General features: G+C 41.3%; 1 protein-coding gene across 9 annotated transcripts in view; it reads right to left on the bottom strand.

Moving 5' to 3' along the window:
• The window catches only part of MOS14 (ARM repeat superfamily protein), a 223,380-nt gene that overhangs the window by 16,108 nt on the left and 190,296 nt on the right, over positions 1 to 16,976 (bottom strand). For all 9 annotated transcript variants that reach the window (XM_086517695.1, XM_086517694.1, XM_086517699.1 and 6 more), the window contains 4 exons: positions 7,105 to 7,186; positions 6,908 to 7,005; positions 6,756 to 6,830; positions 6,501 to 6,555 (listed from right to left, as the gene is read on the bottom strand). In XM_086517695.1, coding sequence (XP_086373821.1) covers positions 6,501 to 6,555; positions 6,756 to 6,830; positions 6,908 to 7,005; positions 7,105 to 7,186 — 310 coding nt within the window. The remainder of the gene's footprint in view (positions 1 to 6,500; positions 6,556 to 6,755; positions 6,831 to 6,907; positions 7,006 to 7,104; positions 7,187 to 16,976) is intronic.

Below are 16,976 nucleotides of genomic sequence, written 5' to 3' on the forward strand. Positions count from 1 at the left end.
TGAACCTCCCAAATGAGAGGATGACGACCATGCAATGGAACTTCTTCCAAGAAGCTCACCACCTAATAAACCTCCTTATTGAGTTTCTCAAGCTCAACAAGAGGAGATTATGCGGCAAGTGCATGAGTTGGTTGAGAAAGGCATGGTTAGGCCTAGCTCATCTTCATTTTGTTCACCGGTGTTATTAGTGCAAAAGAAAATGACACATCGTAAGTGTGTCGACTATAGAGCACTAAATAGGATTACTATCAAGAATAGGTTTCCTGTTCCACGGGTAGAAAGACCTATTTGATAAACTACACGGGTCGACCTACTTTAGTAGGATTGACCTAAAAAGTGGCTGCCATCAAATAAGGATAGTTGATCAAGATATTGTAAAGACCGCATTTCGCACTACGTTTGGTCTTTACGAGTACATTGTCATGCCTTTTGGCTTGACCAATGCACCAGCCACATTTAACTGTCCGATGTAGAAGTTATTCAGGCCTCACCAAAGCTTTACCGGAGTGTTCTTTGATGATATACTCATCTACTCTAATTCATTAGACGAACACAAGCAACACTTCTAGGTAATATTTCAAGTTTTATGAGAGAATAAACTTTATATTAATCGAAAGAAAAGAGAATTTTTCTTACAAGAGATTCAATATTTAGGTCATGTTATCTCTCAAGATGGCATCCAAATGGATCCATCAAAGTTAGAGGTTATAAAAGGATGGCCTAATCCAAGGAATCTGCATGAACTAAGAAGCTTTATAGGTATGTAAGCATACTATAGACGCTTCATAGAAAAGTTCTCACAAATCGCGGGACCATTACATGACCTAACATAGAAAAACGTTAGGTATATATGGTCCAAGGAGAACAATGCTTTCAAAAAGCTCAAAGAGAAGCTTATCTCTCAACCTGTGCTTACACTGCCGAATCTCTGAAAGCCATTTGAGGTCCAATGCGACGCCTGTGCTCCAAGAAGGGCACGCCATAGCCTATGAAAGTCGAGACTCGACCCTGTTGAGTAAGCTCTAGGTATATATGAGAAAGAACTCTTAGCAGTTCTACATGCTCTAAACTCGTGGAAGCACTAATTATTGGGGACTCCTTTCATTCTGTAAATGGATCACCAAAGTCTTAAGTACTTTATGACACAGACCAAGCTCTCCGACAAACAAATGAGGTGGGCAAAATTCCTTTCGCATTCCATTTTCATATTGCTCACATTGCTGACAAGCATAATCAAGTAGTCGATGCACTCTCAAGACGACCGAGAGTGAATGCGGTATCCATAGCAACTCACAATGATCTATCTTCTATGATAGATAAGTACGCTATTGATCCCGATTTTAAAGATGTGATTTCACCCCTTGCACTAGGAAAGAAGGAAGAACCATTTACCTTACAAGATGGTTACTTCTCTATGAAAATAGGCTATGCGTTACTAACTCACTACGTGAGAAAGTAATGTATGAATCTCATGCTCCTCCTTATGCGGGGCATAGAGGGATTCAATCTACCCTAAAAGGGATAGAAACATACTTCTATTGGCCTGCCATGAAAGCAAACATACAAGAGTATGTTTCAAAATGTGTGGTATGCCAAAAGACAAAGTTTGATAGAGGGAAGCAACCTGGATTACTTCAACCTTTGCCAATCCCTAATTCACCATGGGAGAGCATATGCATGGATTTTATCTTTGGATTGCCCAAGTCTATCCATGGGAATACAGGAATATGGACGATAGTGAACAAGTTTAGCAAACAAGCACATTTCACACTTGTCAAAAAGACTATCAAGGCCCATCAAATGGCAACCCTCTTTATATCACAAATCTTCAAGTATCACTGCTTGCCAATATCCATAGTGTCATATAGAGATCCTAGAATGACCAGTAATTTCTAGAAGGGTCTCTTTGAGAATTTAGGTACAAGGCTAAACTTCTCTTCGGCATGGGGGCCCTCATTTTGGCATCTTTCGATGAGACAGAGGGGGAGAAGGAAGGAGGTAGGTGGTGGATGGAGAGATGCTCCAACATTTCACATCTCAAATGCTGCAAAAGATGAGCTTGAACAAGTGAAGCTTCTCCATCTCCTGTAGCCTCTGAAGCCTTAACCCACACTTGTGCCTCCTGGCTTGCTCGATTGCATTCCTTTCTTATGAGGGCCACCAATGTGTGTCAAAATCCTCCTCTCTCTCTCGCAACTACACTCAAATTGTGCGAGAAAAAATAATTGAATTAAACTTGTAAAACCGTGGTACCTAAAGCCGCTAAAGTGAAATAGCTAACCTAACAATTCTTGATCTTCTAAAAGCTTATGTCATAGAAGTAGATAAAAAGTCCCAATGAGAGAAGTACTTACCTTTAGTGGAGTATGCTTACAATAACACTGTACATACTTCCACGGGAAAAGCACCTATTGAGGTGATTGAGGAAAGATCAAAAAGTCCCTTGCTACTCAAGGTACATGGGAAGATCTTCACTGCACATGAATATAGCCGAGACCTACAAGAATTTTTCCAAAAGATTAAGGATGCTATTTCCAGCTCTCAGCAAAAGCAAAAGGCTGCTGTTGATAAGCATAGAAGAGCCCTATCCTTTAAACAAAAACAAAATGATTGGGTCTTGCTTAAGTTTCCCAAGGCTCGATTAAGGCACACGACAGGCAAGAATCCTACGGGACACCAAAAGTACTATGTTAAGTTAGCAAAAAGGTACTATGGTCCCTTTCAGATTCTTAGGCCGATCAATGAGATGGCCTATCAACTCAAGTTGCCCAACCATTGGCCAATACACAATGCTTTCCACGTGAGTCTACTAAAGCCTTACAAAGGAGAGCCACCTCAAGAAGCAACCATTGAAGACCCACCGGAGATCGAGTACCAAGAAGAGGTGTTGTAGCCCGAGTCCATTCTCCGACACAATGACAAGGTATTAAGAGGCGGTAAGACTATCCGAAGATATCTTATCAAGTTTAAAAATTATCCTTTTGAAGATGCTAGATGGATGCAAGGCATACAATTAAAGGATAACCTAAACCTTGTCAATGCTTACAATGATTCTCTAGAGTAAGCAAATGTAAATATGTAAAAATGAAGAAAGTTTCTGTCTTATAAGACTCCCTTTTTCTTTATTGTGCACAAATGTAATAAGTATACATGCTTACGATCATGTTTGCGGAGACGACGTCTCCCGAATACCAAGTAGAGCTTGTCACTCTACTATGGAAGATTGATACGGACTAATGAGCAGACATGCTTGCGGCAGCTAAGGCTCTCAAGCACCAAATGGACTAGTCATCCATTGTGAAACGGTGTTGTAGGGTAAAATAGGGATCCTCTACCCGCTAGCAAACTGACTAATGACTAGGCTTTATCTTCTCTACCTCATAGTCGAGGACAACTATGATTTCAAGGGAGAGGTAATGTCATAAAAACTAATATCTAATTCTCCCAAATGATTTTCTCATGTTAAACTGACCATTTAATATGGGGAGGTATCAGGGGAGTAAAAACTAGAATATTGGTAAGGCTGCTAGACCGGTCTCAGCAGGGATCCAAAGGAGGGAAAATAGGGATCCAAAGGGGGACAGTCTGCAAAAGAGCAATGTGCATCAATGGAGCTTAAAAGACCTAAGGTTCAACTCCATTAAGATTTCCATAGGCTAAAGTTCCTAAATTTTCTTAAATTGTCCAATGGTCAAAAGTGGGGAAAATTGGATGGTTATGGGAAGACTAAAAAGTCTTTCCACATCCCTAGGAAGGAGGGGGCGAGCCCTAATGGTAGGGGAAGAGAGAGAAACACACACACACACACACTCCCAAGCTCTCCCTTTACACAAAGGGAATAATGGACACTTGGCAAGCTCCTAGCCCAGATGCCCCCAATCTCCCCTCAAATCCTATTGAATGGCCATAGAGGTGGACAAATGAGAATTAGGCTAGAATAAATTAGTTTAATCAATTTAAAAATGCTTGATAAAAGAACCAAGAGAAATTAAGCTCACTAGAAGACTATTGGACAGTTTACCAAGGGGTCCAATGAGCATCCAACAGTCCAATGGCTTGCTTGATTCCTATTGGCCAGAAGACTAAAAGGTCCAATGACCTGTGACGGGAGAAGCTATAATACAAAGCGTGTTTCGAGGGGAGACCGGCTCCATGTAAATCCGGTCCTCAACTGTTGTCAATTGTTCTATTTCTCTCTCTCTTTTCAAGTATTGTCTATGCCAAACTAACTAGTTGTAAATTGCTATGTTGCTTTCTTAAACTAAGTACTCTCTCTATGCTCATTAGGAACTTGTTCTTAATGAAATGCTCACTATGTTATCATTTTTCGCTACACACAAGTTACTAGTGCATTAAATGTTACAATTTACATGAAAAGCATCAAACCCAAAAGCATCTGGTCCAAGAGTTGCCGTCCAAAAACTGCTAGCGAAATTCGCGGAGGTCCGTCATCAACCAACGCAAAACAAACGCTCCCCAGACCGCAGCTCGCGTCGCTTGGAGGTTCCAAACATACAACTAAACGCTCCCTTAGACACTCAGTCTGCGTCGTTCAGAGGTTTTCCAACATACAACCAAGCGCTCCCGAGACACCCGGTCTGCATCGTTTAGAGGTTTTCCAACAATCAGAAACACTCCTCCCAAGAGTGAAGTACAAACCAATGAAACCAGAATCAAACCATTGTCAAATCGGCACCAAGACAGGTTTAAAGCAGATAAAATTCATTTCAAACAAATTCCAAACAGTAGTTTCCAGATTTTACAAGGTTTTTTTTTTCCCTTTTTGGGAGGAAGATCCAATGAAAGCTATAGCAGTTTGACAATATCTACTATGCCATGGGGACTGTGAGAAGAATCAAAGATAGCTGTTTTCAGAGACAGTGCCATGCAATGGTGGATGTCTATAGCAACCAAGCCGCACACTCCAAGGACTTGGCAAGCTTTCAAGAAAATTTTACCCCGAAGTTACATGACACTTGAATTACACTGGCCATCACTAGCTCTACTTTCGAGAATTTTCTCTCTGCTACCAGCTTCACTCGGCTTGCACAATACACACCGAAAAGAAACCTAGTGTAGCTATGGTTCAAATTGAGGGATTGGAGGAGTTTGACCCAATCGTTTCACCGATTACCCGAAATTTCTAGACATCTATCATCAAGTATCTCTCCTCGAGCTGAAAACCTTAATGGCCCAGTGTGATTGCTATATCATTGTATTGCCATCACCGCTACGGGGATATTTGTCTATCCAAGCCCGTTTCGACCATTCAATAGCTTATGGACCATGTTGCGGTCGGCTACAACCTTATGGAAGGAACCTAACCTTAACTTTGGTGCAGGTCTCAGGATGGAAAGCCAGTCGTCTTTTCAAGCTCGACAGACCAAGCTACGAGGAGAATCCTTTTTGAGTTTGATTTAGACACTTTCTATGCTTTGTCGGGCCATCTTGCTTTGTCTGCTCTTAGGACTCGTATGCTTTCAGATAAGCACACGATTGAAGCTCTTATACCATTGTAAGGGGAGGGGCACCACGTGCCAAGGAAAGAGAATAGATCGAATAGACTTTAGACGCTTCAAAACAATAGAACTAAAAGAGATGCACGGCGCACGAGACATGGAGTGGCGGAGTTCCACCCCAAGAGAGCATTGGCCCCAATCCATGGCGCCCCTTTCCGTATTTCTTTATATTGCATCAACTTAGTACAACGCAAGCACCACTGCTTAGCATCTCCATGTGGAAGCATGCCAGGGAGTGAGCCTACCCTCAGGCCAAGAACCAGGAGTGGCCAAAGTGGAGTTTAGTTGCTTCGGGGATGTAGGGACAGTGGAGGATGTCATTTACTATGCAGAGGTACTTTCATTGCTATTTCAGGGGCTTGACTCTAGGGCCATCGGCCACACTCCAAACAAAACTGAATAAAAGCTGACCTTAAAAACCAGGAAAATAAAATACATGCAACGGGTGTAACAATGGGAATCAAAATGTAACAGGAGGCTACAATGCAAGGTATCAAACTATAAAGGGGAGAGGAGGTACACGCCAAGGGGGGTCATTCCATGAACTGCTGGATGGGCCTCTGCAGTATGATAGCTAGAAAGTGTATAATATCTACAAAACCGGGCTGAGCATCCAATAAAGCAACAAACACGTCTTCGGTAATTGGAGTAAAAAAAAAAAAAGAAACTTGGCTGAGCAAGCTCTACGATTTCAGAAGATGAGGAGAGAGGAGTTTTAACGTCGCAGGAACAATCCCAAGAGACTTCAAAGATCTATCCAATTAGTCCTGAACTCAAGACCTGTTTTTCAGAGATTCTGAATGACCTATCTATACATAAAGAGAGAAATACAACAATGGAGCTGGAAGCATGTATTTCCCATGTACATGTGCATGAGCATTCAACTGAGTCGATAAACCAATTACTAAAGATGTACACCATGAAATCAAGGATCTAGAAGGTATTAAAAAATAGAAGCATCAACATAAAGTTGAGACTTACAACATATTTGCAAAGTCGGCAGAGACGCTCCATTGTTCGCATGTCAGAACCCATCCTGAAAGAAAATGTTCAAAGAACCGTAAATAAAGCTTTGTACCCATCCCTCAACAGTTCCCTTCAATGTACACACCTCTCAAGATTTTAGTCCAAAAGAAAAGGGAAGTAATTTCCCTCATGAATCAACCTAACTATTTTAATCACTCTTTTTTTCGATTCCAGAGCATATGGTGGATCATTGAGACAGCTTGTACTCACTGTATAAAGACATTTTTCAGCAATGGCCACAGCCTCCTGAAAGAATTTGCTAGTGGCTCTGGATGATTGACATATCTGTAAGATGACAAATGTAAGATCTGCTTCACTCCTTTCAATCAGCAACAATATATAACCTTTTTCCTTTGACTCACCTAAATATATTTGACAAACGATCAATGCTAACTGTGTAATTGCGAGAGCTTATATACTCTCTTGCATGTCTAGCCATTTGAGACTCTGTAACTACTTCCTGCAAAGCCATAAAATCAGCCGCAAAACATGAAGGAGGTCAACCGAAACCAATACTGGGATCAGAAATAATGACTTGTGCTTGGTAAAACTATATTACTTCAAGAGATGTGGCCACCGGTAGGCAAAGGGCTTCTAGTATTTGTGATGTCTGATCTACTGGCATAGCACTAACCACCATACTGCAACAAAAACCAAACATTATGAAGTCTCAAAAGAATCCACAGAGAGATGAACAGAGAGATAGAAGACGACCTGCAACGGGCACTACTTATGCATGGACTGTGAAGTTAGGAGTTCCATCAGAGCTGACTTAGGGAATAGTGACCTATACGAGTTATTTACATGGTGATGGATGACATCAGAGAGTGAAGCAGGGCTGCCGTTTTCAATTGGATATTGTGTGAATAGTACATTGTGAAGATGTCGAGTCTATTTTGTGATGGCACTAGAGAAGCCACGAAGCTAGCTCTTATATCTCATTGCTGCTGCTGGCTTAATGAATGACATTATTTGATTTCTTATTGAGGATACCAGGGTTTAATGATTGGAATTCTGGTAATAGAAGAAACATTCACCTGAATAGTGTATCTCGTTGTTTATGTATGGAGTTTTAGTTCTGTAAGCAGAGGCACCAGAGGAAAGGTGAAAGTATCGTGATCATGTACCTCAGCAACCAAGACCATGGTCATATTGATACTCTACCCCAAACGTATTACCGAATGTGCTTATAGCCTATAGGGAACTGTTTCTCTCATATGTGCATTCAAGAATTCACTTTACTGGTCCCATCTTCTCTATTTCAGAGAGCTGCTAAAAAGTGTGTGCAGCCTTGAGGATGCTAGAGTGTATACAACTATGTTATGGCTATTTGCTATCAAGCTTGCATAGAAAGTAATTTTCTTTCACCCCAATATATAAGTGATTTTCTTTTCATCCCAATATATGGCCCTTCTATTATTCAAAAGGCTCTGGAGGGCTACAAACATCTCCTACTGACTGGAAAAGACAATAAGGGGAGAATTTTCCAGCAGAAATCTATTAGCACAAGAGGCTATACCATACACTGGAAGCAGGAAAACCTGAAAAAAAGTGACCTATCGTATAGAGCCAGGAGACATCCATGTGAAGAATATTCCTGCTTGCCAGACATTGTAAGGAAGGCCTGTCAACATCACTGTATGCTGCCAGGGTTTCCTGGAAACGGTCAAGGTGGCCTTTGGCAGCTCCTACGAGGTCTTTGCAAATGCCTTTGGACACCCCTTAATAGATACAAATCCATGGAGTTCTCCAAACAAAACATAGGTTAAGGCTGCCAGTCAATTTCCTCTTGGCTCCAAGTCTCTATGGGATAGTCCAGATTAAGGATCCGAATAAAGGGCCTCCCTTGTACCTGTATTGCCATCCTATCTGCTGGTCTCTTAGTTAAGCGCTGGACCAGTCAGTCTCAATTGTGCTGCTGCTCTTCAAATGAAACTCATATCGGTAGCATAAATGGCATAGAGAGTCAAAGACTACGTAGATGACACGCTGTGTGCATGTTGGAGAATCGCCAACGTAGTCTAACCAGCTACCAACTGTCACAAAGTGAAGAAATGTCACGTGGTACCATGGCCTCTCGTTTATTGGCATTTGGCCCAAAAGCCCAAAAGCAACTTAAAAATTATTTGTTATGCTAAAAAGCACAGAAATCATATAGTATCAATAACTGATACCCAGAAGCATCTAAGAGTCATTTTCTTTCAAAACTTGTCGCCCAAAAGTTGCTCCAACGTCAAATCAGCCATGTCAGCCCTGTCTGTATGCTTCCACATCAACATGCCCATACCCCTGCCACGTGAACAATCCGTACAGTCTCGTGATTTTTGGTGCAGTATCCGAGCTGCTGCTCAATATGATGGGTCTTCAAGTTCTGTCCAGTAGGTATCCCCAATTAATTCTAAATGAGAAAACCCTGTTGAAACCTTAGGAGCAAAGGCTAGTGGAATTAGAAGGTAGACAATCGTGAGAGTTAAGTAGAAGATTCTCACAACCACCCTTTCTCCGCACTCTCTTTTTTCTCCCAATTAATTTCGAATAAGAAAACCCATTTTAAACCTTAAGACCAAGGGTCATATCGGTTAGTGGAACAAGAAGGTAGAAAATTGTAAAAGGTAGGTAGTAGGTTCTCACAGCAACCCTTTCTATGCAATCTCTCTTTTCTAGCAATAAAAGAGGAGAATATATATATCACTCTTGGGAGGGAATATGATCATGATGGCATGGTGGCAGAGCACTTTATACATGCCAGAGATATGCTTGCAGATTTTTTAGTAATGATGTTTAACCGAGCCATGTGTGAGAGGACTCCCTGATACTTGGAGTGGGTTCACTATTGTGCCTATCTTCAAGGCAGGAGATCCTATGGAGCCTGGGAACTATCGCACTACCATGATTGGACACACATTGGCTCATCTGTATACATCCATTCTTCAACAGCAATTGAGTAGACGGGCAGAGAGAGAGAGGGCATACGAGTACTAGGACAAGTAGGTTTCTATTACGATTGTGACTTAGTTGCATCACACTTACTCATGGTTGCAAATATGAGAAGTGACTAACCAAGGAGGACCCCTACACTTGGAAGGTCATGACTCTTTGCTATAGAGACATGCCTCTTCATCAAAAGCCACACTCCTTTGACGAATGGTTATACCCCTTCGCTCCATGGGTTGCGACTCTTCATCGAATGGTTGCAGCTATTTGTCCAAAGGACGCGTCTTTACGTCTACAATCATGTCTATTCACCATGAGACGTGCATTTTCTATGTCTCTTCATCTCCTATACAAGGAGCCTGTTGTACTTAGTTTCAATCAATCAAACACAGTCTCTTAAGTCTCTTGTCAGAGTTCTCTTTCAAGTTCTGTTTAAAAACAGAGTAATTAAGTATAAGGTGGTATCATAGCAATTTTTTTTTCCCAAGACCCAATGGTTGTGAGCTTCTCATCCTTGCTCCTACACTCTCAACCTCTCCCTCTCCTAGAGTTGCATGGAATCAGAAGAAAGATGGTACATACACACCTACGAGTATGAGGTAAACTAAATCTTTCCTTCTCAACTACACATATACAATCCCCTGCTGGTAGCCTCTTCCGATACCTTTTCATGGAGTTGTGCCCCTTCGTGCTTGCACTCAAATCCCTTCATGTGACAGGTCATGAAAGCCACACATGCTGGCAGCTCATCACCTTGACGGCACCCCTTCTCCAAAATACATTCTGATTGGCCTTACCCCTTCCCCAGCGCTGGCTGCTGAAATGCCCCTTTGCTGCCTTTTTCAATCGCTGGATTTCCTCTATGCTGGAGTTTTGCGCTACATATTTCTACGCTGGACACAACATTTCTTTGGTGGCAACGATAGGTTGCTGATCCAAAAACACACCTCCTTGGGAAAAATTCTGGAGCCCATTTCAAAGCTCTCAATCTTCTAGACAACAATTTTTAGGAAATTTTTTCCGCCCCGCTTTTTAGACCAAGCATCATGCAAGATCCTCTTCCAACAATAATTCGGAAACGAGGAAGGGTTTGAAGATCGTTGACGAGACGACCCTTGTGATTTTTGGCACGATACTTCAGCAGGGAAATGAGCTTCTTCATCAGTTTCCTCCACTTCTCACTCTAGCCGTCTAGGATTATGTACTATTTGTTCTGGGCCGCACAGGCGGTATGAATACTCGAAGCGTCCTAATCCTTCTAACACTCGTCAGAATTCCAACTCGGAGACGTGTCTAGATGGTGAGCAATGTCTACATCTAGTGGCAGATAAAGGCAAACAAGCAGTTCGTGTTATTCAAGTCTCTGAAGTAGTCAGTGCTTTAATGCTTAATGACCACAATCATACTTTAGTGTCCATCAATCTATCCAATCAGGTTCTTAGTTTGCTTGGATTTATCGGCAAGCACCCTATCAATGGGCTTGTAGTTAGTAGATGCTCCACCAACTTTGTGAGTACTGCTCTAGTTAGTAAGCTGTGACTACAGACTATGCTCCACCAAATTTGTGAGTACTGCTCTAGTTAGTAAGCTGTGACTACAGACTCAGGTTAGTGTGGAACCCTTTCAATTGGAACTCGTAGATGGCTTGTTTTTGCGATGTAACAAAAAAGGTTCAACATCTTCACTTTCGAATTCAAGACTATCAAGATCAATTAAATTTCTCGGTCATGCCATTGTCACATTATGACATGATCCTTGGATAGTCTTGGCTATACAAGTATGATCTAATGATCAACTTTCGATATCACTCCATTTGACTCTATCATAATCATCATGAAGTTGAATTACATGGTCTTTTTAACTCCAAACCTATTACAATGGTATTTGCCATGTAAGCTAAGCACTTAGTATGCAAACGGGATAGCACCACTCCACTGTATGTTACGTGAAGCAAAAGTTGACCCAGAAGAGCAGTCTACATCATTGACATTAGTTACTGCCTATTTGCAATAGCCCTTTTTCCAACCACTTTTGGATTTATTTCTCGATGAACTTCCAACTACCTTATCTCCTCATTGTCCTGTGGATCGTGCCATTGATGTGATTCCCCGACAACCATCTCTAGTTTGTGCCCCTTACTGGGTCTCCTACTCAAAATCTCAAGATATTCATTGACAATTGGAAGATTTGTTGGATAAAGTTCACATTCATCCTAGCAAAAGTCAAATCAATTGATTTGAAGTCTATATATCACCAAATTCACATTTGCATCGGAGCTGAGTTCAAGATAGCCTTTCTTACAAAGTACAGCCATTACGAGTTTTTGTTCATACCTTTTGGGTTAACCAATCCCCCAACGACTTTTATGACCTTGATGAACGAAATTTTTTGCTCTTCGACAAATTTGTGATAGCATACCTGGATGATATTCTTGTCTTCAACAAAACTTTGGCAGATCACAAACAACCTTTGCAGATTTTCTTCGAGGCATTTCATTCCCCGTAATGGCATTGCTGTGGATCCCAGTGGAGTGGCTTTTACCTCTTACAATTTCGGATGTACATTCTTTTTTGAGACTTGCCAATTTTTACTATACCAAAATACACAAGTTTTCAGATATTGCTGCTCCTTTGATGACATTACAAAGCTAGACAAACTTCAATGGTCTTCCGAAGCTGAACAATCAGTCAAAGATTTGAAGCATGCCTTGACAACAACACTTGCCTTGCCTATAGCAGATTCAACCCAACCATTTGATGTGATGAAATGCTTCTGATTGAGCATTAGGAGGCGTTCTTATGTAGAATGATCGTGTCATTGCTTTTGACAATCATAAATTTTTAGCAATTCAAATGAGATATCCAAATTCCAATCTATGATAATTGTTCATGCTTTACAAACCCGGAAGCATTAGCAGATTCAGCGGGGTTATAACGGATCATCAATCTTTGACGTATATCTTTACTCAGCCAGTGATGAATCCTCATCAAGAAAGGTTGAGTTTTTGGCAAACTTTCACATGGTGATTTAGTATGACATGGTCTTCAAAATGTGGTTGCAGATGCTTTAAGCCATATGGCTGAAGCCACAAATTTTGCCATAGCAGATGTGCACATGGAAAATCCTGCATGATTCAAGAATGAGTATTTGATAGATAGGGACTTTGGAGATGCCTTTCAAGCCCTCAAATCTCTAACTCCCATTTTTGCAGAGATGAATATGTTTGCAGCCTATACAATTCAAGATGAGTTTTTATTATCTTGATCACATTTATGTCCCTCACAATAGATCTTGGAGGAAAATCCTAATTCAAGAACATCATGAAGTTCCATTTGTTGCTCACCCTAGAATAAACAAGACATATCGTCTTTTGTCAACAACACATTTCTCGCCTCAAGTGTAGCAATAGGTTATCAAGTTTGTAAAAGCTTGTCACTCATCTCAGATTATGAACGCCTAGAAACAACTTCCTGAGGGCTTACTTCAACCTTTGCCAATACCTAAAGAAAGGTGGGAAAGTATCACTACGGATTTTATCACCACTCTGCCTCATTCAACTAATGGCAATGCTCAAATTCTAGTGGTGGTTGATCAATTTTCCAAGATGGCACATTTTATCAAGAAAGCTGTTATTGCCCCAGATATTGTGACATTATTTGTGTAACATATTTTCAAAATACATGGTTTTCTAAGATCTATTGTTTCCGATAGAGATCCAAAATTCACAGGACATTTTGGACACCCCTTTTCAAGTCTCTTGGCACGACTCTCTTGTTCGGTTCAACTTACCATCCGCAAACATATGGACAAACAGAAAGAGTGAATCAAATAATAGAAGAAATGCTGAGATATTATATTCAAATTCTATTGGCATCTTGGGAAGATTATTTGCCACTTGTGGAGTTTGGTTACAATAATTCTTTGCATTCAATAACTAGCATGACTCCATTCCAAGCAGTATATGAACGTAATCTTCTTGTGCATATGAACTTTGTTCTTCAACACAAAGTGGCGTTAGCAAATCAATTGGTTCAAGAGATGCAAGATATTCTTGTTCAAGTGCGTAATAAATTGGTTCATGTTCAATAGAAATATCAGAAGCAAGCATCAACGTCATGCAAAGTTTCAAGAAGGTGATTTGATCCTATTCCATGTAGCACCTCATTGCTACAAAGCTACAAAACAGTGAAGTCAATTTTTCCAAAATTGCAAAGAATTCAGTTGCCAGTTATAAGTTGGAACTTCTGCTCCATAGGAAAAGATTCACTTTTTACATTTCCAAGCTCAAACAATACATCCACTTGTTGTAGACTTATCTTCTTATGTGTGGGAATCGAAGACGAGCACATTATTCTAGTTCCCAAAAAGATTCTTGATGTTTGCAAGAAAGGAACAAGAAGAAAACTCATAACAAAATTTCTTGTTGAGTGGATGGAATTGGATGAATTATATTCTACTTGGCAGATATATGAAGAAATGCAGTAATACCCTAACCTCCTTCAAGAGTTCTTTGATAAGTGACAAACTATCATTTACTAGGATCACCAACTTTCTTTGTGACATTCTCTGCAGCTGAAAAATGTTGGAAAATCTTGTTGATCCATTGCAACAAATAGTCCCACTTAAACAAGATAGCAATGAAAGAAATATCTCCTTTCATAAACATTTGATACGAGCAGATCCAATAACATCATCTCGCTTCTACCTTAATCGCTTCATGGTCATGAAAATAATAATGCTTAGTAATAACACTATGTGAAAAAATTCTTGATTATTTCTTCGTGACAGAGTTCCGAAGCTGTGGTAGTCAACATGATCATGGGTCTTCTATGGGTTGAACAAGTTCCTTTATTTGATCATGACACAGATGACACCATTATTGCTACATGGGTTATATTTTAAATGGGAGGGAATGGCATGATTGTGACTTCGTTGCATATACATGAAGTGACGAAATGCAGAAATACCCTAGCCTCCTTCAAGAGTTCTTTGATAAGTGAAACTATCATTTAACACATGGGTTATATTTTAAATGGGAGAGAATGTCATGATTCTGACTTAGTTGCATCATACACTTACTCATGGTTGCAGATACAAGAAGTGACCAACCAAGGAGGACCCTTACACTTGGAAGGTCACAACTCTTCGCTCTGACATGCCTCATCATCAAAAGCCACACCCCTTTGATGACAACTCATACCCCTTCGCTCTATGGTTGCGACTCTTTATTTGACAGCTATTCGTCCAAAGGATGTGTCTTTACGTCTACCACCATGTCTATTCATTATGAGACGTGCCTTTTCATTTGTCTCCTATATAAGGAGTGTATTGTACTCAGTTTCAATCAATCCAACACACAGCCTCTTAAGTCTCTTGTTAGAGTTATCTTTCAAGTTCTATTAAAAAACATAGTAATTATGTATGGAGTACTAGAATTAGGACACAATTTCTCATAGTTTCAGCAAGGGATTTTCTACTCTGGACCATATATTGACACTCAGATGGTGGAGTATACAGATGCATACACTTATCTTGGGATAGTATTTAGCGGCACAATGTTTCCCTTGAGGAGACAAGCAAAGACTAGACTGACTAGAGCGTATGTAGATTTGTGGAGACTAGAGAGGATGAGTTCGCAGGTTCGATTCCAGGAACCTCGAACAAAGCTTTAACTTTTTGATACTTTGGTTAGTCCATCTATGCTACATGGAGGGCAGTTATGGGGGCCTTCTGTATCCCATAGCATTGAGGGGTGGAGATGTATGGAAAGGGCGTTGGTTTCTATGATATCTGAAATGATTAGAGCCAAAGCTTCAACACCACATGAGATTATTCGCGTAGAGCTAGCTGCCCCCCCCGCTGATGGTAGAGACGCTTACTAGATCAGTCTCCTTTATACATAGTATCTAGGACCTCCCTAGAGACAGATATGTCCGATTAGCCTTGGAGTCCTCCTGTCAGCTAGCATCACAAGGAGATACATCTTGTTGGTAAGCACAAATGACATCTTGGTTTCAGTACAGACTTCCCCCCTGCTAGTACTCATTAGATGGACCCTCGCCTCTCATGCAGACAGAGATCATAGGACTCATCAGACAAGACTTGATTCAGTTAGAAACCAAATCGACATGGATACAACCGACACATGAGTTGGGGCCACGTCGATGGCTTTCTACAAAGAGCATCTTCTCCAGCATATGGAGGATAGATTTGTGACTAGACCTAGCGACATGGACACTCATTTATCTCATGGGATACGATGTGCTATGGTCAGATGCGCTCATCTTCACATCAGCTCGAGATTGAGACATATAGATTCAGAGGAGTACTAGTGGAGGCTAGGACATGGAGCGCGAGATAGAGCTGCATTATTTATGCCATTGTCCAGTGTACTACGAGATACGGGGCCGTTTTCACTTTCTTTTCAAAGAGGGTTTTGGACCATTGCCTATTATGAGATCCCAGGATTAGAGATGCTTTGATTTGTATCCTTTAGAGTTGCGCAGACACGGAGAGGGTCTATTGAGGGGATCAAGTGGAGAGAGACTGTACTCACTCCCGACGAGGGATCAGATGGAAACACAGAGGTAACTGTAATCTACATATTTGATAACACTTTAACACTTCAAAACACTTGAACAACTGTGAAAGAGAGAGAAAGCAGTCGACATGGCAAGGTGGAGTTCCGTGCCAAGACGCATCAGCCCCAAAGATTGGGGCCCCTTTTAGTTTTTCTTTATTATTTCACTTCACAAAGTACAACTCCAGAGGGTCCGTGTAACCGGCCTGTAGGGCGGTAGTTGTTAGCTTTCACCCGATCTTTAACACTTGGACTTTACGACACAAAGCAATGACTTAAAAGGAACCTGTAACAGAGACTGGAATTACACTTCAAAGCGAAAGCACGGCCAGGAAGCTAGAATGCTCCCAGGCAGATAGCGACACCTGTAGGCCCCAAAGGTTGGCGCCCCTTTCGGTATTTCTTTATTCTTAGACAGAAGGAATAAAATCTGTGATTTCCTACAAGCTGTCCCGCACAATCCGGGCTGAAATCCATTTGTTCTGGCCCAATTTCGGCAGCATAACTGACCTAGGACGCTTCACAGTCAATATCCCCAAACAATAGATGACTTTCCCGACGCATACGGGCACTTTGCAAAACCTGGCGAGAATCTGCAGCACGCTGAATTCTCTGTTTTCTGCCCCGAAAATGCGCCAGATCACCTCTACGACGGTCCCCTCGCGTCCCCGAATCTCCTGGGGGTATTAGGGACCGTTTAGGGCTGAAACCCTAAACCTGCAAAAATACACAGCAGGCTGTAATTCCCTGTTTCGGGCTCCGTTTCGCAGGCCGGTCGCATCCGTAGCAAGTCCTCGAGCTCCCACACTTGTAGAGCTACTTGCCCTTTGAATCGGACGAGATTTCTCACGTGAAACCTCTCCGAATTCACCTGTACCTGCGGGGGATTAGCCACTAGCTAATCAAGTACCTGTGCA

Source organism: Adiantum capillus-veneris, chromosome 8 (assembly GCF_014529385.1).
Source record: "Adiantum capillus-veneris isolate H3 chromosome 8, ASM1452938v2, whole genome shotgun sequence".
Taxonomy (NCBI): domain Eukaryota; kingdom Viridiplantae; phylum Streptophyta; class Polypodiopsida; order Polypodiales; family Pteridaceae; genus Adiantum; species Adiantum capillus-veneris.